Source organism: Hipposideros armiger, unplaced genomic scaffold (genome assembly GCF_001890085.2).
Source record: "Hipposideros armiger isolate ML-2016 unplaced genomic scaffold, ASM189008v1 scaffold_511, whole genome shotgun sequence".
NCBI lineage: Eukaryota > Metazoa > Chordata > Mammalia > Chiroptera > Hipposideridae > Hipposideros > Hipposideros armiger.
The window spans coordinates 1,344,743-1,365,364 of record NW_017731861.1 but is presented as its reverse complement, the minus strand read 5'-3'; the positions used below and the strand labels follow the sequence as shown (position 1 = coordinate 1,365,364).

The 20,622-nt window shown below is 51.1% G+C and overlaps 1 protein-coding gene, 1 long non-coding RNA gene and 1 pseudogene across 2 annotated transcripts; 2 read left to right on the top strand and 1 right to left on the bottom strand.

Annotated features, from left to right (window-relative positions):
- The first annotated feature begins 9,802 nt into the window (after positions 1 to 9,802).
- LOC109396266 (U6 snRNA-associated Sm-like protein LSm2 pseudogene) lies at positions 9,803 to 10,902 on the top strand (annotated as a pseudogene).
- Positions 10,903 to 11,234: 332 nt separating this feature from the next.
- On the bottom strand, positions 11,235 to 13,292 carry LOC109396255 (uncharacterized). Its single transcript, XR_002126824.1, has 2 exons — positions 13,180 to 13,292; positions 11,235 to 12,561 (listed from the first exon to the last, which is right to left on the bottom strand). It is a non-coding gene; the product is annotated as an uncharacterized LOC109396255 (long non-coding RNA).
- A 51-nt stretch (positions 13,293 to 13,343) lies between these two features.
- RPP25 (ribonuclease P/MRP subunit p25) lies at positions 13,344 to 14,854 on the top strand. The gene has a single exon (XM_019667928.1). It carries the CDS (start codon positions 13,552 to 13,554, stop codon positions 14,194 to 14,196), a length of 645 nt encoding a protein of 214 aa, XP_019523473.1. The 5' UTR covers positions 13,344 to 13,551; the 3' UTR covers positions 14,197 to 14,854.
- The last annotated feature ends 5,768 nt before the right edge of the window (positions 14,855 to 20,622 follow it).

Here is a 20,622-nt window from a genome sequence, read left to right as displayed (position 1 = left end):
TGCCCCACCGCTCCCAGGCCCCCAACTGTGCTCTGATTCCCACCCCTTCTAATCTCCTCAGGGATTTTGATCCTTCAGTTGTCCTTTTTCCTCAGTGCCTTCAACTTCTTCTATTTATCTTTCAAACATCTCCCAAAAGAAAAATCAAAATTGTTATCCCTCTGTCCATAGCCCACTCAGGCTACTGTTTAACTCTCATCCCTGGTGACCTCAGCCATTCCCAAGGCAACAAGTATCCCCTATGGGCTGAAGGGTCCTTGGTCAGCCTAGGGTTCTCAGCTGTAAGTGTGAAGAAGCCAACTCTGGCTAATATAAGCAGAAAAGGTATTTACTGGAAGGGGATCAAGTAAGTCCTATAACTTCTTGACTCGAGACCCCTCAGTCATGACCCTGGTCATTACTTGGCCTCCCAGAGACCTTTCCTAGGACTGTGATCACTCAGAATATGACTGCCAGCTCATTTGACAGCTTGTGTCTGGTGTGTTCATCAGTCTCTTTTGAGCTAGTTTGCTTAAATCCGCATCGCTTTCATGAATCGGAAATTTTGTGGCTATTCGTTATTTAATTTAAAAAAATTACTTTCCCTGTTTGACTTTTTTTTTTTAATTGGGGAATTGGAGGAGGGGAACAGCTTTGGGGAATCGGGGAAGGAGAACAGACAAGTTGCTGTCCTTTTGTTCTTCAGTCTAGTTGTGGAGGACATCGCTTCACTGGCCCATGTTGGTATTATCATTGCGCTCTTCCCAGCTGAGGCAGATCAGTCACTGGGCCATTGGACAGCCGCTCATGGCGGCTCAAGTCACCTCAAGCCAGCTGCTGGCTGCTCACGCTGGCTGCCGGCCACTGGCAGTAGCTCACGGCAGCCCACTGCAGCCCCACTGCAGCCTATGCTGTCGCCAGTGACTCATGGCAGCCCAGTTCCAGGTCAAGCTGTTGGTTCACCATCTTAACTGTAGAGGGCTCAGCGACACTGGCCCTCATGTGAAATCCAAACCGGGGCCCTGCTGCTCAGAGCTGGCATCCCAAGCCAGCTCTTAACCAACGCGCCACTCGACTGGCCCTTGACTTTTAATTTTAGAAGCTGAAGCTAATTCATACCAGTGTTATGCTTTTCACTTTTGATTTCAAGGATCTGGCTGCTTTATTCTTTTGTTATTGCATGCAACTTATTATGAAAATAAAAACATTGTTTGCATATTCCTCCAAACAAATTTAATCTTTTAGGACCAATTAAGACAATAAACAGTCAATATTAGGCTTAAATGTCCCTAGAACATTTTTGTCATCTCTAAACTCAGAAACTGTTGCCCTGGCTTTGTCCCGCCAGGGTGCATGGGTCACCGCAATGCAGGGCTCCTTTGCACACTGCAGCTCTTCTCTGAGTTCAGGCCCCTCAGCCTCCTCCCAAGCCTCATCTTTCTCTGGAACTGCTGGTGGTCAGCTCCCAACCCCCCCGTTCTGTAGCATGGAGAACAACTTAGCCTCTACTTTCTGCCCTCTTATTTTCATCTCAGAACCACTTTACATTCTTAAAAATTATCAGTAACCCCATTGAACATTTTAAATGTGGGCTATTTACCAATATTTACTCTATTATAAATTAAAACTGGGAAATTTTGAAAATATTTATCTATTAAGTCATTTAAAATAGCAATAGTAAACTCATTACATGTTAACATACAAAACATTTTTATTTTAAATAATTATATTTTCCAAAACAAACACAAAAAGTATGAGAGGCACAGCATTGTTTTACAATTTTGTAGATCTTTTTAATGTCTGGCTTAATAGAAGATAGCTGGAATCTTATATCTGTTTTTGCATCTAATCTGCTACAATATCACATGTTATAAAACCTTTGGGAAATTCCTCTGTACTTTCATGACAGAATAAGGATGCAAATGGCAAATAATGACTTAGTATTGTTATAAAAATAGTTTTGGGCCGGCCGAGTGGCGCGATGGTTAAGAACTGGCTTGGGACGCTAGAGGGCCCCGGTTCGGATCCCACATATGAGGGCCAGTGACACTGCCCTCCACAGCTAAGATGCTGAACAACAGCTCAACCTGGAGCTGGGCAACTGTGGGTCACCGGCGACGGCGTAGGCTGCAGCCCCTGTGGCAGTGGATTGCCATGGGCTACCGTGTGTAGCCAGCAGCCAGCATGAGCGGCCAGCAGCCGCAGTGAGCAGCTGTCCAGAAGCTGGCGACTGATCTGCCTCGCCCGGGAGGAGCGCAATGATGGTGCCAACTTGGGCCAGTGAAGCAACGTCCTCCACAACTAGACTGAAGAACAAAAGGACAGCAACTTGTCTGTTTCCCTTCCCCAATTCCCCAGCGCTGTTCCCATCCCCCCAATTCCCCAATAAAAATCTTTAAAAAAAATAGTTTTGACATTGTAGACACCCCCCTCCCCAAGAAAGGGCCTTAGGGACCTCCAAAGATCCTTGGATCACATTTAAGAACCACTCTTCTAGACCATGCCTGGGGGTGGATTGCTGACTTCCACACCCAAAGAAGCCCATCGTTCATTCACCCAACAAACACTGTGCACCTACTGGTATCAGATGCTGTTTGGGGTGGTGGAGATGCAGCTGGGAATAAAACAGAGTCCCTGCCCTCATGGAGCCTGCATTCTAGTGGGAGGAGACAGGTAAACAAATATAGTTTTGCCAGGTGGTAATAATTGCCACAAAGAGAAAGGAAGCCAGAGATGGCAACAGAAATTGAAGGAGGGGGGCTGTTACTTTAGGGAGGTCAGGGGGGCCTCTCGGAGAAGGTGAGCAGAGCCTGAAGGATCTGAAGGAGGATGCCAGGAAGGTATCAGAGGGACAAACATTTCCGGCAGCAGGAACAGCAAGTGCAATGGCTCTGAGACAGAGATGTGTTCACCGTATGTGAGGAATAGGAGGCTAGTGAGGCCTGAAGAGAATCAGTGAGGGGAGAATGGTGGCAGATGAGGTCAGACGAATGGGGAGTGCTCAGATGCTGTGTACACTTTGAAGGATAAAAACGATTTCACTGAATTCATGCCCCTCATTGAGGCTACAGATCATATTCTCCAAAAATGGCCTCAGTAATATTTCTAGTGACCCATGCCCTCCCAAAACCTTGTCATTCTCCATCAAGAAGTGGAGTCTACTTCCTTTCCCCTTGAACGTAGGCAGGGCTCAGTAACTTCCTTGATAAACAGAATGTGGCAGAAGTGACACAGTGTGACACCCAGGGTTAGGGCATGAAATATAGTATGGTTTCTGCCTGGCTCTCTCTCTGTCATTGGATGCTCGCCTGGAATCCAGCTGCCATGCTGTGAGGAAACCCAAACTAATCCAAGCAGAAAGACCACAGAGAGAGGCCCATATGGAGATCCTGAGGCTTTCAGTTGATGACCAGCAAGAACCAACAGACACACAAGGAACAAACTTTCAGATTATTCCAGTCCCGAGCCTTCGTATCTTCCAGCTGAAGCCTCAGACACTATGGAGGAGAGAGAAGCCATCTTTGGTATACGCTGCCTAAATTCTTGGCCCAAAGAATCTGTGAACATAATAAATGATTGCTTCACACAACTAAATTTTGGATAATTTGTAATGCAGCAGTTGATAAGTGGCACAGAGGCCTCTTAGCACCCTATGTGAGCTTTCCAAAGTACTAATCAAAATAGGCCCAATTAAAATCCTGCAATGACTTCTTAGGCTAAAGTCAAAGCTGGTGAGCCCACCAGTGTATTAAAAGATTTATGGAGGCGCCTGGGTGGCTCAATTGGTAGAGCACACGCTCTCAGCAATAGGGTTGCCAGTTCGAATCCCACATGGGCCTGTGAGCTGTGCCCTCCGCAACTAGATTGAAAACAACGAATTGAGCTGAGCTGTGGGTGGGCGGCCAGCTGGCTCAGTTGGTTAGAGCATGTGCTCTTAACAACAAGGTTTCCTGTTCAACTCTTGCATGGGATGGTGGGCTGCATCCCTTCGCAGCAACTGGACTTGGAGCTGAGCTGCACCCTCCACAACTAAGATTGAAGGACAACTTGACTTGGAGCTGATGGGTCCTGGAAAAAACAATTGTTCCCCAATAAAGTTTAAAAAAAAAAGACTTCAGCAATCACTTGGCCTCCTTCCCTCCAAGTTATGATGGGGCAGTTCGGGATCCAGGCTGCTGGGTGGAGGCAATCCCAAAGTAGGTTAATAAGAAGGAAACAGTAACGGTCGGGCATGGGCAGTACCTAGTGTCTGACATTCTTCTCCAATGAACAGAGGCCACATAAACACCAGAGAAAGACCAGGGTCTCTTCCCCTGCTACTCCCCACCCCTTCCCCCTGACACAAAAGCCCCCGGTCATGAAGGATTTCCAGATAAATTCCTTAAAAGTTTCATGTAGAAGTTGCAACCATGGGCCACACTGACCCATTGATAAGTGTGTTTGAAAGCATGAGTTAGTTGATGTGGCAGACTATCCATAGAGATGCCTGCCATCTCTCTATAGGCTCTCATGCTTGTGTATGCAGGTCAGACCTTCCTCCAAGAGGTGGAGTTTATTTCCTGCACCTTGAGTCTGGGCTGGATATGTATCTTGGCTTGACCAACAGAATGCAGAGGAAGAAATAATGTGTGAGTTTCAGGCCTAAGCTTTATGAGGCCTTGTAGCCTTCATTTTCATCTTTTTGGGATCAAGCTACTCAAGAAATAAGCTTGGGCTAAAGACCACATGGAGAGATGCCACATGGAGAGCACCCCAGCCATTCCAACCAGCCCAGCTGAGGCACCAGGCACGTGAGCGAAACCATCTTGAGCCCCAGTTACATTCCCAAATGCAAGCAGATGAGTGAGAGAGCCCAGCCAACACCATGTGGAACAGAACTGCTCAGCAGAGTCCAGCCAAACTACAGAGGCATTAGAAATAATAAATCTTTGTTATTTTTAGCCCCTAAGTTTTAAGGTGATTTGCTACTCAGAAATAGGTAACTGAAACAGTTGACATCATTTAAAAATGTGAAACGGTCACACAAAGCCATGATGCTTGGGCCTTCTTTTTTTAAAAAACACTTTAGCTTCAGGGCAGAATCTGGAAGGTATGGCCCCAACCCATACTGAAGATCTGTGGGTACAAGACAACTGCTTCAGAGAGGGGAGGTGTTCTGCCTGTTCCCGTGATTTTTTTCCAGGGAGGAGGCAGGAATGATGGGAGCTGGTGACAACCAATCATAATTCTATTCTTTCCCAAGGCAGGTTCACTGGGCAGGTCATTAATCAGCAAGTACGCATAATTTCTGGGCAGAGAGAGAGAGAGTTCTCCCAGGAATTTTGCAAACAAAATGTGCTCTTTTCCCTTGTTGAAATATATAAAAATTTATCTCCTGGAACAGTATGTACAAGGTGCCTTGTGATTTATGCCAGAACAATAGATGGCAGGCACAGTTGGTTAACTTCATCTTTTGCTCAAGAGAAGGGAAGACATAATTAATTACCTCATGGTGACAGGGAGCCCTCATGGCCATAAAAGGGATTTGATCATGTAGCTCCCTGAATGTGGAGGAACCCCAGTTCACCCAGCTTGATTTGGAGGCTCTGTCCTGGACCTGTAGACTAGGGGGATTGGGGCGACAGGGGTATTAGTGAAAAGAGCTGTTTTCTACTCTTACCACCCTGGAAAGTTGGGAAACTGGCAAGTGCCAGGAAGAGAGATGAACAGAGAAGAGGGAGTTATTTCCTGGCTTCTTCCCAGTACTCCAGACCCTAGGAGCCTCTATAGTAACAAGATTACATTGTTTACCCTAAGCCTGACTGACAGTAAGCGATGGGAGAAGGGCTCTGCACATATAACATTCAGAAAAGCTGATACAGCCACTTCTCACTGAAATGAAGCAGAAAATGCTAAATCACACACAGGCAAAATAAAACTACTGGGCCTGCGTTCTTGCCTATCTGCAAACAGCTGGGGCCCAGCAGCTCTGGCTGTCCCAGGGAGACTGACAACCTGCTCTGCCTCTCTAGTTTTTTTTTTTAAACCCTGCCTCCAGGTTTGCCTATGAGCTTTACTGCTCAGCAGCTAAGTCCTGGGGCAAGGGAGATAGCTTATCTCCGAAAAGTAGAAGTGATGACCCCATGGAAGTACTAGGGGATGACCTGAGATGATTCCAAGAGGAAAGCACTGCTGTCATTAGCATCATTTCCATTTTACAGGAGAGGAAAACTGAGGCACAGAGAGTTTCCGTAGCTTGACCAAGGGCACAGCTAGCAAACAGCCAGCAGAGCTGGGATTCAAACCCAGGCAGGTGGGCCCCAGATTCCATACTCTGAACCACCCATTAGCTGCTTCTGAGTGTTAGATGGGCAACCATTTTATAAGTTTTAGGAAAAATCAATGCACCCCTGAAGAATAATTATAATTCTGAGAAGGCATGAACTAAGCTCCCTAGTTCTGCCCCAGGTGCAAGCTGGAGGAAGAAGGGCAGCCCTGGTCCCCCCCACCACCACCACCAGGCAAGCACCTGACAGAGCAGAACTTCACCCTGGAACGCCAGGCCCTTCATGATGGGTGCTGGGGAGGCTGTGTCTGTCTGGCGGCTCTCTGCCCTGCCCCCCCCCTTCCTTTTACAGGAGGTCTAGTGCCAAGATTAGGGACAGGCTCTGAAGCCAGACTGTCTGATCTTGGATTCAGCCTAGGAACAGAGGTACCTGACCAGGGCAGAGGCTCCTATATGGCAGCGCTCTCTCTCTCTCTCTCTCTCTCTCTCTCTCTCTCTCTCTCAGGCCAAATTTGCCTTCAGGCATCATATCTAGCGGTGTTAATTTTACAAAGAACTCTGATAGCCATAATCCCTCTTAACCTTCAGGACAGCCCTGTAAGGTGGTGACTGCTCTCATGCCCATGACCAAAGACTTGAAAACAATCTTAGAAAAGTTGTCACTCAGGCATCCATTTAACAAACATTTATTAAGTGTTTGCTGTATGCCAGGAAATAAATCCAGCTCTCCTGATTCAAGGTCTTTCCACATATTTACTTCAACATGTTGATTCCTGATTTCCTCTCCTCCAAAATGTGCCTCCCAAACACTCCCCTTCTGCTGTGGTTTTAAAATGTCTGCAAATTATTTAATACAGCTCCCTTCAAGAAGTGGAACCAAATTCCCCTTCAGAGGTGGTTGGCTTCCTGCTCTCTCTCTCTCTCTCTCTCTCTCTCTCTCTCTCTCTCTCTCTCTCTCTCCCTCTCTCTCTCCCTCTCTCTCTCTCTCCCCCCATCTCTATCTCTATCTCTCAATCTATCTCTATCTCTCCTCCCCCTCCCCTTCCCTTACTCTGAGGGAAGCCACCTATTAAGTCAGGAGCAGATCTACAGAGAGACCCATGTGGCAAGGAAGGCCTCTGACCAACACGTGAGTGAGCTTGGGAGTGGATCCCCCAAATCCAGCCAACAGCTTCACAGTAACATTGTGAGAGGCCCTGACCTAGAACCACCCCTATGAGCTGCTCTTGGATTTCTAGCCCTCAGGAACTATATAAAATAATGAATGTTTTTGTTTTAAGATGCTGAGTTTGGAGGTCATTTTTTATGCAGCAATAAATAACCAATACATCTTCCCCACTGTAGGAACCCTCTCTCTCCCTTTTACTGGGCAGCTGAAATCAGGTGAGTTAGTAAAATAAGTCAGAGCACCTGTGTTCAAATATCTGTGATAGTGAGTTACTTAACCACTCTGTGCCTCTGTTTCCACATTTATTAAACAATGATGGAAAGAAAGATTGTGAAGATTAATCAGGGAATAGAACTGTGAAGAGTACCAGGCCCCAAACTGGGCACTTGGTGGGGGCCTGATAAACCTGAGCACCCAGTTCCTGACTTCTTTGCATGCTCCCGCCCCCATACATGAGACAGGCTGAGACTAGGACTAGGGACTTTGGGAGATCCTCATCCTCCAAGATGTGACTGTTCAATTATGTGCAATGTGACTACTTTCTGTAGCTGGACTCAGGCGAGAATGGAGGTTGCTTTCTGCAAAGCTGCCTTAGAGATCGTCTGATCATAATTAATGTTAATTCTGACATAAATCAGCACCCCTCCCCTGCCTCCTGCTATGTGATGGTTGATGGAACAGGTTGTTGTACGGACTTGGTCAAGCATGTTAAGCAATTTCCATACCTAGTGGCATTCACATACTAGTACCCATGACTATCCCCCCACCCCTTTACCCTATATAATTCTTTGGTGCCGATCAAGCTGCTCGAGAATCCAATTCTCTTGCAGCCGCCCAAGATATGCCTCATATGTAAGTTTCCCTTAATAAACTCTATTAATTACCAACTGGAGTAGTGTGCCTCTTTCTTTGGTCTTTTCCTTGCCCTCCGCTTACGGAGGAATATTTTCAGTCTCAGGTCTTTTCCCTGGGTCTGTCTAAACAAACAGTCCTTTTCCCGCCATTAGAGACAGAGGAGGAGGAGACCTACCCTGTGCCAGGGATTTTTCTCCCAGTCTTGGGGTGAGAAGAGACTTGTCCATGAGAGGCAAGATGTACTACTGGAAAGATGCACAAGCCTGGCCAAAGCAGAGCAGGGCTTGGCGCCCCATTGGCCAGGCTTGTGCTCCAGCCTAGCCACCCACCACCTCCCCTTAGGGTGAAAGGAGTCCGTCCAACTTGCCACTCACTAGTCCCTAACATATTGGGAAAACTGCAATTTCCAAGACTTTGCCTATTTCCTTTCCTTTTCACCAGCTTTCTTTCCCCCTCACCTCCATTTTTAAATGTTTAAAATTTCTTAATCACAAATAATATATGAAAAATACGAGCCAACATTTTCTGAGAACTTACTAGCTGAGATTCTAAGACTGTTAGGTGTCACACAACCACTTTATGAGGCAGGTTCCTATATTAGTACCATTTTACAGCTTAGAAAACTAAGGAATAGGGGTAAACGCTCAAGGTCACAGAGGCAAAAGAAGCTAATGAAGCTCAGGCTTCGAGGTCAGTAACTCACTGACACAGGCAGTTCCAAGGATTTGGGCTGAATTTTGTATTCATATTTAGTAATTTAGTAGTTCTTTTCTTAAAGAGGCCCACAAAAACTGGATGCGGCCTCAGAGATAGCAGCTGTAGTGTGCTGTCTTCTTGCAGATATTTAGAAAAATACATTTATGTTAATTAACTGTCCAATAATATACATTTTCCACATCTTTGCTTCCTATTCTTTGATCACTTTTTAATGAAAATTGTGTACTACTATTTTCTGGAGAGGATAAAATGATAATTCAGTTTTCTACAAAAGTTGATGGAAATTTTTTAATAGATTTACAGGTAGGTTTGTTTGTTTGTTTCTATCCTCACAACAATAAACAACAGAGAACACATTCATTAAAAAAAACACATTTACGGCTGGGCCAGCTGAGTGGCGCAATGGTTAAGAACTGACTTGGGATGCCAGAGGGCCCCGGTTGGGATCCCACATATGAAGGCCAGTGACACTGCCCTCTACAGCTAAGATGCTGAACAACAGCTCAACCTGGAGCTGGGCTGCTGTGAGTCGCTGGCGACGGCTAGGCTGCAGCCCCTGTGGCAGTGGGTTGCCATGGGCTACCGTGTGTAGCCAGCAGCCAGCATGAGCGGCCAGCAGCCAGCGTGAGCGGCCAGCAGCCAGCGTGAGCGGCCAGCAGCCGCAGTGAGCGGCCGTCCAGAAGCCGGCGACTGATCTGCCTCGCCTGGGAAGAGCACAATGATGGTGCCAACTTGGGCCAGTGAAGCAACGTCCTCCACAACTAGACTGAAGAACAAAACAACAGCAACTTGTCTGTTCCCCTTCTCCAATTCCCCAATAAAAATCTTTAAAAAACAAAACAAAACAAAACATATTTACGGCGCTCTTCCGAGCTCGGGGCTCCCCGTGCGCCCTCCTTCAGTACTCCGAGCTTGCCGTGGTGTTTCCCGCCCCGCCCCACTCCACGCGCCGGCTCATGCTCGGCGGCACCAGGCCCTCGCCTTCCCGGTCCAGACGGCAGCCCTCTGTAGAGCACCATGCTCTTCTATTCCTTTTTCAAATCCTTTGTGGGCAAGGATGTGGTCGTGGAACTCAAGAATGACCTGAGCATCTGTGGAACCCTCCATTCTATGGATCAGTATCTCAATATCAAATTAACTGACATTAGTGTCACAGACCCTGAGAAATACCCTCACATGTTATCAGTGAAGAACTGCTTCATCCGGGGCTCAGTGGTCCGCTATGTGCAGTTGCCAGCAGATGAGGTCGACACACAGTTGCTACAGGATGCAGGGAGGAAGGAGGCCTTGCAGCAGAAACAGTGATGGCGCCTCTGCTCCCCTTCCCTCTTCCATTGGAGCGCCTTTACCTCATGTCCCAGACCAGGACCCCTTCCCTCATACTTTAGGTGTTGTGGGTTTTTTTAATAGTGAAAGCACCCCCCCAAAGGAATAAGGGAATGAGAGAATAGTGGGGAGCAGCTATCCTCTGTTGAGGAGTGGATAAGTAGTCTGGGGAACTGCAAAGCCTTTCTTGTCACCAGCTCCTGCCTTTCTTACTTCTTCCCTGGAGATGGTGGGAAAATCTTCCAGATCTCTCCAGGGCAGCATGTGATTCATTCTGGGGATGGAAGGAATCTGTCCCGCATCGGGAATAAAATTTATGATGCAAACAACAACAACAACAACAACCATATTTACATGTGTAAACACACACACAGAAATAGATCTCCCGCTTTAAAAATACTTATGGTCCCACAGTGTGTGTAGCTAGCACCCGACTCTTTCAACAGACATTCTTGACTGTCCAAGATTCTAACCGTCGCGGGGTGTGCGCCACAGATGCTCGAATTTATCGACCAACTTTCCACTCGCCTCCCAACCGCGACCGCCCCTTCCCCGGGGTTCTTCCCCTCGTATTCTCTCTTCTTCCCGCTCCTCATCCGGGTTTCCTCCCTCACACCGTCCCCCACCCCTTTCTTCGCTACCTCTATACCACCCCCATTCCTGGCTGCCCCTCCCGCGTTTCTCCTTTCCTTGTCCTGCCCCTGCGCTTCAGCGCCAACCCCGTTTCCTGCCTCCCGCGGCCCCTTTCTAGCCCCCGCTTCCTCCCTGTGGACCTCGTTACACTTACTTACACAGAGTGCCCCCCACCCTTCTCGGAGCCCTTCGACCCCCTCTCCCAGCCCTGCCACTCCGCGGCCCGGCAGGAGCGCACAGCCGGCGGGCTACGAAGCGCGCTGACAGGGTAATGAATGGCTTCAGCGGTAATTAGAGACCCAGCGGCTAATCACGGTGTACATTTACATTTTAAGTGCTTGCAGAGGGAGCGAGGAAGGGGAGGGGACAGGGAGGAGGGAATGCGGGCCTTTTCGCAGCTCTCCCTTCAAGGACTCCGGAGCGAAGTGAATCGAAGTCTTGTACAGCTGGCAGCAGGGGAGGGGCGGGGGGGTGGAGCGGTGAGGGGAGCGGCACCTTCCAGGGCCAGACCAGGCGGACGCTGCATCCTCGCCCTACGCAAAACCAGAGCTCCCAGGCCCCTTCTTCCAAATTGCAGACCCCTGCCTACATCCCCACACACACACACCCCAAGTGAACGTTCAGCCTGGGCTTGCATACCCCGTGGATGAAGAGCTTGCTTTTTCCTTAACCAACCCCTTCCAATGTAGCTTCCAGCTGTTCGCGGAATCTTTCTCAGGCCTAGCCGAAACTGCCGCCCTTTAAGTCCCACAACTGCCCCGGCCTTACAGAGCTTGGGGTTCCCCGCGCCCCGCCAAGCGCTGCAGACAGTCTTTGTGTCTTCTCAAGGCTTCTGCGCCTCCAGCTCCTATGGCCGCTCCTCGTGGGGCCCGCGGGAGTTGGCGCGGCGCCGAAGTCCAGGTTCAGAGCAGAATGCGACCGCAGGGCCCCTGATCCCAGCGTGCAAGCAGGAGATCGGGGAGGTCGGTCACTTATACGTTGGGACGCAAAGGTCCACCTGCTCCAGCCACTCCCAAGGAGCGGTGATGGAGCCAGCCCGGAGTTTTGAACAGCGGAGGCCGAGAGCTAGGAGTTACAGGATGCCGAGGAGGCGAGAGCCCCGGTGAGGAGGGAGAGGACTCCGGCAGCCCCCTCTCAAGACTGGGGCCCAGCTCCGCCAGGCTTTGTCAATCCCCCAGCACTTTCAGGGTTGCCCCTCACCAGCTCTCCGTGCGCCTGTCCGCCACGCTCCGTCGAAGTCACCCCACCAGGATCAAGTCTGCCCCACTCTCTCGGTTCTGACGGCGGTGCCTGAGATGGGCGGAAGGATGAAGGCGCTGGGGCAGTTCTAGGGAGGGTCCAGCTCCTTTTCCAAACCCCTGCCTCCCTTCAGCAGTCCTTCAACTCCAACCTCGCCTCTGTCTTCGCTGTTCATCTATCCTGGTAGGAGACCCGGGGCCACTCTCTCGGTCGAGCGGAGTTCCCGGAGAGGGGCACCCAGCAGCTTCCTAATGCCACCAAAGCTTCAGCTTCCCACCTTCTTCCTTTTTCTCTTTTAAAATCTGCCTTCACCCAGTCTCCTTTTTGAAAACGGACCCCAGAGGTCCCAGGGGGCCAAAGCTGACTGACAACGAGCTACCTGGGAAAAAGGAGGATTCACATCAGCAGGCATGCAGCTCTAATAGTGGACTTTCAGGCAGGGGTGGAGGGAGCATAACCCTTGAGGAGGGATCTCCTCGTTCTCTTCCCATTTATCCCTGGGACAAGTCTGGCCCAGAGCCTCACTCCCCACTCCCCAGGGGTGTCCCGAGGTCCCGTAACCTCCAGTCAGGCGCGGGTAGGCTGAAACCTCAGCCTCCCGCTGCCCTGTGAGGACCACGCCGCGACGTAGTCATCCGAGGGCAGTCACCGAATTGGGCCGGAGGCAGCGCCTCCCGCACTTGCTGACGGTGCACAGGCTGTCCTTGAGGCAAGAATACTGGCTCTGGAGCGGAAGCGACAGAGTTGGGGGGTGGGGGTGGGGGTTCCCAGAGGAGTGGGGGAAGTTCCCAGAGGAGTGGGGGAAAGGCCCTGCAGGCCGCTTGTAAATCTTTCCTTGGGAGGGGAGAAGAGGCGGTCTTCAATTGGAACGCGGAAGGGCTTGGGGACCCTGCTTGAAGCGGCGTTTGCAACGCAAACGCAGTTTTTACTTAGCTTGCCCGTTTATAAGCGTTGGCTCGGGGAGAGCTGATGACGACTATAGGGGAACTTCGCCTACCAAGTCACCCTCTGGCGCTGCCGTTGCGCGCCGGGATGCGCGCTGCTCCCACGCCCCTTTAGCAGAGGATCCGGCTGGATTCCCAGAGGCGGGTGAGGCTGGGGCGGGGGCGAGCAGACTGAGTTGGGGGCGGGGCCTGAAGGTAGGGGCGGGGCTCCCAGGCTCCCAGGCCGGGCCTCCGCTAAAGGCGCGGAGCATCAGGCGCTGAGAGCGCAGAGTAGAGAGAGCAGTGATCGCTAAAGAGAAGTGGGAGACAAAGATCGCGCCGTCCCAGCCCGCCCGCCAGCGTCCAAGCAGTTCCCGCACCCTTAACCTGCCGGCCTTTACCCGGCTCGACCAGCGGCCATGCAGCCCCGAGGCTGAGGCGGCCCCATGGCGAAACCCGCGTCCCCGCGGTCCCGGCAACGACGGCGCATGGAGAACTTCCGTAAGGTGCGCTCCGAGGAGGCGCCGGGGGGTGGGGGGGTCGAGGGGGGCGGCCCGGGCTCCGGCCCCTTCGCAGACCTGGCGCCCGGCGCTGTACACATGCGGGTCAAGGAGGGCAGCAAGATCCGGAACCTGCTGGCCTTCGCCACCGCCAGCATGGCGCAGCCAGCCACTCGCGCCATCGTCTTCAGCGGCTGCGGTCGGGCCACCACCAAGACCGTCACGTGCGCCGAGATACTGAAGCGCCGCCTGGCTGGCCTGCACCAGGTCACGCGGCTGCGCTACCGGAGCGTGCGCGAGGTGTGGCAGAGTCTCCCACCTGGGCCCACGCCGGGGCAGAAGCCCAGTGAGCCGGCCGCCAGTCTCAGTGTACTTAAGAACGTGCCCAGCCTCGCCATCCTACTTTCCAAGGATGCACTGGATCCGCGTCAACCCGGCTACCAGCCCCCGAGCCCCCACCCTGATCCTTCATCCCAGCCAACCGCGCCGACGTCCAAGAGGAGCTTAAGGGAACCCGCTGCTGGAGAAGGCTCCGCGAAGCGGTCACACCCTGAGCCAGGTGCTGCGGAAGACAACCAGACGATGACCTGAGAACTCCCTGCCCTGGGCCACCTAGACTGGCTAGATCTTACCCCCAGCGGCTCCACCTTGAGGCGCACCTCCAGACGTTCACACCTCGGTCTTCTGGAGCTCACAGCCTGGTCTCAGCTCCTCAGACTGGTATCATGGACCCCACATCACAAGAGAGGGACCCAGGGAAGCTTCGTGGGGCGATTGCCCCTCCATCTGTGTTGTCTGAAGGCGCAGAATTCCACCGTCATCTTTTCTGAGCCATACTGGGACCCTTTTTAGGGAGGGAATGGTGGACAGTGGAACTCTTGAGCCATACTCAGGACCCCCACGGGTTAAAGGCACCCAGCATTCATGAGGGAAGCCAAGGAGAGCTCTTGGAATCACCCCCACCAGCGGAGTGCAACGGGTGAGAAACTGGTAGGGGAGTCTGAGTTGTGGGGAGCCCCATTCTGCCCCTCACCCCAGGACAGTTACCTTTCTAGTTTTCTTCCCCCCTGCTTTTAAGGAACAGTCTTGAGATTATGGTGGCCGCGGCATTGCCACAGACTCCAGCTCTTGTAACATCCCCCCCTTCCCCATGCTGGCCCAGAGGGAGAGACCCAAGACAGAACTCTCCATGCCTCCTTCTTTGAGCCCCAGCTGGAGTCTTGCTTCCAATAAAACAAACACAAAAATGGCTCTGTCCCAGGTTTTCTCTTAACCACTTGCATTGCAAAGACAGCTCTGGCCTGCCCCCTTGTGTCTCAGTCCCCACTAGCCTAGGATCCTTAGTCTTTGGAGTCTTCAGGGTCAGGCACAGACCGGGCAGTTTCAAAATGGTTCAAGGAGCACATTGCCCAGTCCCTGGCTTCTCCCTCTCTCTCCAGCCCTCCCTAGCTGCCTCTGGCCTCAGGGGCTCATGGCCGGAAGGCCTGTCTCCCCCCATGCATTACCAGTAAGGAAAAGGGAGCAGCACATTGCTTTTCTGAGAGAGGAAGGAAGAAAAGCATCGATGAACTCCCCTGGGGGGATCATTGCCAAGGGTGGCAGAACCTACTGGGGTCCCTAAACCTGCAGCCTTCTGCCAATAGACTGAGCCTTATCCAGAAGACCAGCACAAAGCCCCACACTCCATGGGTAGGATCTCCCTTTCACTGCTCTCTCTCTCTAAGAAAGGACAGCACACCCTTGGGAGAGGGGAAGGAGAGAGATGAGCACAAATCCACTGCTGGAAATTACTATTCAGCAGAGAAGCTGGGACTTGGGCTGTGAATCCCTGCAGGCTCCCTGATAAGCTGCTGCCTTCAGCCCTGCACAGCTGTCTGCTGAGAGATAACGGCCTGAAGCCTCTGTCCAACTCCAAGTCAGCTGGGGGAGGAGGAAGTGCTGTCTTCTAGAAGAACTCTAGTGAGTAAAGGTGTATGTGTGTGTGTGTGTGGGGGGGGGCAACATAGCCCCAGGATCTCAGCAGCACACCTCAACCCATGCAACTCAACAGCACCCTGGACAGGAGGAGGTGGGGAGTAATATAAGTCACTTTGCTGGTGAATCCTGAAATAAATCCTTCTGCTGGTGATAAGAGGTAGGTTTCTGCTTCTGACAGAAGCAGCTCTTCAGGGAGTTGTCCCTCCCCTATATCTCTGCTTGAGCTTTGTATCAATAAGCCCTCCCATCCAGACTGGCACTCATTGCCCTCCCCAATTTATTGTTTTTGATGAGTGAGTCCCTGCAGGGAGCCAAGGGGCTTGTGTGTGCTTGCTGACTCTCAGGGGTGGCCCAATAAGGGTGGAAAGAATGTAAATTATCCTAACAACCAAGGATCCCTGGGTTGGTCCTGGGCTTCCTCATCTAAAATAAACAACAAAACTTAGAAGAGGTCCTGCATGGTAGAAGCAAGCTTAAGGGAGACGTCTCGGTTCTGGAAAAGGGCCAATGCTCGAAGACCACCACACCAGTACCTAAAGTCCTGATTGGCACTCACCAGGACTATGCAAGCAGGGGCTTTCTCTCTTTGATTCTTGGGTCAGGTAAGTCCACTTCCGCCCTGGAAACTCCTGGGGTGTGGAGAAAAGAGGGGCTTGTTGTTGCCCCACCTTCAGAGTGTTAACCTGCCCCCATGAGGACTGTTTCTGCCTCCCATGCTGGAAATCAGGTTATGAAACTGGCTTGCTTTTCTGCACCCCCCACTCCAGCAGGTTCGGTTTCCAGGCCTTTAATAGGTGCCCATGGGTGCCAGTGGAACCTAGAACCCATGAGCACCCCACCCTTGCCTTACTGATCCTCTGGCCCTGTTGACTCAGGGACAGGCTTCAAAGGAAGGTGACAGGTATCCCTGGACCCCTCCCCCCAAGGCTGAGGTGGGACCCTGAGAAGTGCTAGAATAAGAGGGGCAGGGTGACTTGCAGGGGAGAGGCCCAGTGGCAGAGTGGGAGGGGGTGTGAAGTCCTCCTGTGACGCCATCTTTCCAACAGTAGCCTCTATTCAGGAGCTTCTTAGGCCCTGCCTTGGGACACTTGTAGGCCAGGGGTGGCAGTGAAGGCTCACACCCACAAAACTGTCAGGTCACACAATCAAAATCCATTTGGGAACTTAGATGTATATAATCCAAGGCCAGAGCCTGTGGTCAGATGGGCAGTGGGCCTCCAGCTGGGCCTTGAGGGACTTCACTGTTGTACCAGGTCCCAATCTAGGCCTGGGGTGGGACTGGGGATAAGAACCACAGAATAATCAGATATTGTTTCTGCCTCAAGGAGGTCCCAGTCTAGTGCAGGGAAAGAAAAAGCCACAGCACAGTGCCATGGTAGTGGGAGAAGGTGGGAGCTCTGAAAGGGGGCGCTTAACTCACCCAGAGGTGCTAATAAAGCTGGTTCCCCACAGACCAGAAGGTCTGTGCAGGCAATTCCAGGCAGAGCACTGAGAGGTGATGCTGTCTCTGGTGTTGAGGCAGCCTCAAGTGTCTGAAAAACATAAGCATCCTAAGGACACGTGGCAAGAGACAGGTGGGACTGGAATACCAGGTGGGAGTCAGGCCACAGGGAAGCAGCAAGGAAGTAGGGGGCCAATGAAAGCCAGGCAGTGCCCCAGTCAGCTTGGTGTTTGAGAAGGATCCCTCTGACACCTCTGTAGGTGGGAAGTGGATTGAAAAGGGCCTGACTGGATCCCAGAGGCTACAGGGAGGTAAGAGATGGGACTGTGGTAGCAGAGACACAGATGGGGATAGATTTTATAGGATTTCACTGCCATTACAGCCAGGACAGAGGAAGGCTTCTCCTGTGGCATTAGCCCTAGCCTGGCTAACCTGGCATCCCAAGGGACATGCTATAGAAGGGCCAAACAATAGAGGGATTTTTGTGGGTGTGTAGGAGGTGACGTCCACAGCTTCAAACTCGTAAAAGCTTTAGGAGCTATTGTCTATTGGCCATTATTCTGCCCGGGCATGTTCACTGCACAGTAGGGAGAAGACCTGGGTCAGACACACTCCCACCTCACTCCTACACGTACCCCACCACTCCCTCCATCTCCCAGCCCCAACCCCATTAGTTTTGCAGTTTGGGTCATTGCTGTGTCCACATTGGCCACTAGGGATGCTGTAGTCTCCTCAATTTCACCGAGGTGTTGAAATACTTCCAGGTCTCCCAGAAAGGGGTAATTGAAGAAAGGGAGGGAAGGAGGAGGGAGGAAGGAAATACAGCTACAGGAGGGTCTCCTTGGTGACACCAGGTTTCTTCTCAGATCACAGATCTTAATTGGTAATTGTACCCCCATAATGTGATCCTATGATTGTCAGTCACCGCACTGAACCAGAAGCCCATGATTCAATGGATCCTGCCTACCTTACTCCCTAAGCGGCTCCTGGCACACAGGAAGCCCACAGAGAGCTGATGACTGAAGGAATATACTGATTGAGCCAGATTTTGAACTGTTCTGATGCCATATGAAAGTCCCTAACTGTCCAGCCCCATGGACAGTGGCCTATCTCTACCCCAGCTTCTTTTCCCCTCTGGGCCCATGGGTCCTAGCTGCTCTTTGGAAAAGCTAGAGTCACCATGGTAATTGGGTTTGTATATCCAACTTTAGGATTCTGGTGGGATTTCTGACACCTCCTGATTATCATAGATATTGTGGATTGAATTGCATCCTTCCAAAAGTGATGTTAAATCTTTAACCCCTGGTACTGTAAATGTGACCTTATTTGGAAATAGGGTTTTTGCAGATGTAATTAATATATAAGATGAGGTCATACTGAAGTAGGATGGGTCCTGAATCCAATATGACTAGTGTCCTTGCAAGAGAAGAAGAGACAGAGACACACACAGAGCGAAGAACAACATGTGAAGAAGAAGGCAGAGACTAGAGTTGTGCAGCTGCAAGCCAAGGAATGCCAGGGATTGCGGGCAAACAACTGAAGCTAGGAATAAGGCATGGAACAGATTCTTCCCTAGAGCATTCAGAGAGCATGATCCTGCTGACACCTTGATCTTAGACTTCTAGCTTCCAGAACTATGAGAGAATAAATTTCTGCTATTTGAAGTCACCCAGTCGTTGGTGCTTTGCTACAGCAGCCTTAAGAAACAAATACAGTAGGTATTCTCACCACCTTCAGTGGAAAAAAGAAAAAAGAATGTGGGGTGTTTGCCAAGGTCCTTGTTATCAGAATTTCCAGTCCTGGGCCAGATGAGTGGCTCGTTGGTTAAGAGTTGGCTTGGGGGCCGGCCGAGTGGCGCGATGGTTGAGGGCTTGCTTGGGATGCCGGAGGGCCCCGGTTCGGATCCCACATGTGAGGGCCAGTGACACTGTCCTCTACAGCTGAGGTGCTGAGCAGCGGCTCGACTTGGAGCTGGGCTGCTGTGGGTCGCCGGCGGCGGCGTGGGCTGCAGTCCCTGTGGCGGTGGGTTGCCATGGGCTGCCGTGTGTAGCCAGCGGCCAGCGTGAGCGGCCAGCAGCCGCAGTGAGCGGCCGTCCAGAGGCCGGCGACTGATCTGCCTCACCCGGGAAGAGCGCAGTGATGGTGCCAACTTGGGCCAGTGGGGCGGCGTCCTCCACAGCTAGACTGAGGAGCAAAATTACGGCAACTTGTCTGTCCCCCTTCCCCCAATTCCCCAGCACTGTTCCCATCCCCCCAATTCACCAATAAAAATATTTAAAAAAAAAAAAAAAGAGTTGGCTTGGGACGTCAGCTCTGAGCAGCAGGGCCCCAATTCGGATCCCACATTAGGGCCAGTGACGCTGCTCCCTTTATAGCTAAGATGGTGAACAATAGCTCGACCTGGAGCTGGGTTGCCGTGCAACGGTGTAGGCTGCAGTGAAGCTGCAGTGGGCTGCCATAAGCTACCGTGAGCGGCTGGCAGCCTTCGTGAGCTGCCAAGAGCCTCCGTGAGTGGCTGTCCAGTGGCCGGCAACCGACCTGCCTCAGCCGGGAAGAGTGCAATGATAATACCAACATGGGCCAGTGAAGCGACGTCCTCCACAACTAGACTGAAGAACAAAAGGACAGCAACTTGTCTGTTCCCCTCCCCCAATTCCACAATAAAATCTTAAAAAAAAAAAGAAAAAAATTCCAGTCCTGAACAGAAGGAGGCTGTCTACTCTAAGGCTTGTGCTGGCAAATGTAACACCTGGTGTCATATTGAACAAAAGTCAGGCTGACAGTGATTTGGGGTAAGTTCTTTTCTGAGCCTCAGCTTTCTTATCTGCAAAATGGGCCATATTTTTGTGACCCATTTAATATACTAATACCAGGCTTCCCAACATTGGTTCATCATCAGAATTACTTGGGGACTTGTTAAGAATACAGATTGCCTGGACTGAACTCCAAACCAACAGGATCAGAATCTCCCAGGAAGTACCTGGAAATAGGCATTTTAATAAGATCCTCATGTGATTTTGATGGTTAATCAGGGTTGACTACTCACTAAGATAATATATATACAGAGTGGTACTCACACTGATAAGAGACACAAAATTAAACCCCCCTTCCCCTTCACATTCAGCCACAGTTTAAACATTTTTCTGGAGACAAACTCACCTGTTAAAGAACTGTTGTGAGCTGTCCCTTAGAGGTGGTTCTGGGGAAGAGAGACTCTTGGCTCAAGGAGGCAGAGAAAGAACCTTTAGGAGGGCAGCAAATGGACTCCAAGCACCAAGTTCCTCTGCTTGGGACCCTCGTTTCCTGAAAGGAAACAGAGTGGGTAGCCCAGCTCAGACAGCTTTCTTTGTTAAAAAAAAAAAAATTATAAGGATGTGGAAAAATTGGAATCTGCATACATTGCTGGGGGGAGTATAAAATGGTGCGTGCTGTTTTGGAACAGCTTAACAGCTCCTCAAAAAGTTAAACATAGAGGGCCGGCCGAGTGGCGCGATGGTTAAGAACTCGCTTGGGATGCCAGAGGGCCCTGGTTCGGATCCCACATATGAGGGCCAGTGACACTGCCCTCTACAGCTAAGATGCTGAACAACAGCTCAACC

Bases quoted from the DNA above. Each gene is read 5' to 3' on its own strand.
- RPP25 (XM_019667928.1), top strand. From the start codon at position 13,552: ATGGCGAAACCCGCGTCCCCGCGGTCCCGGCAACGACGGCGCATGGAG.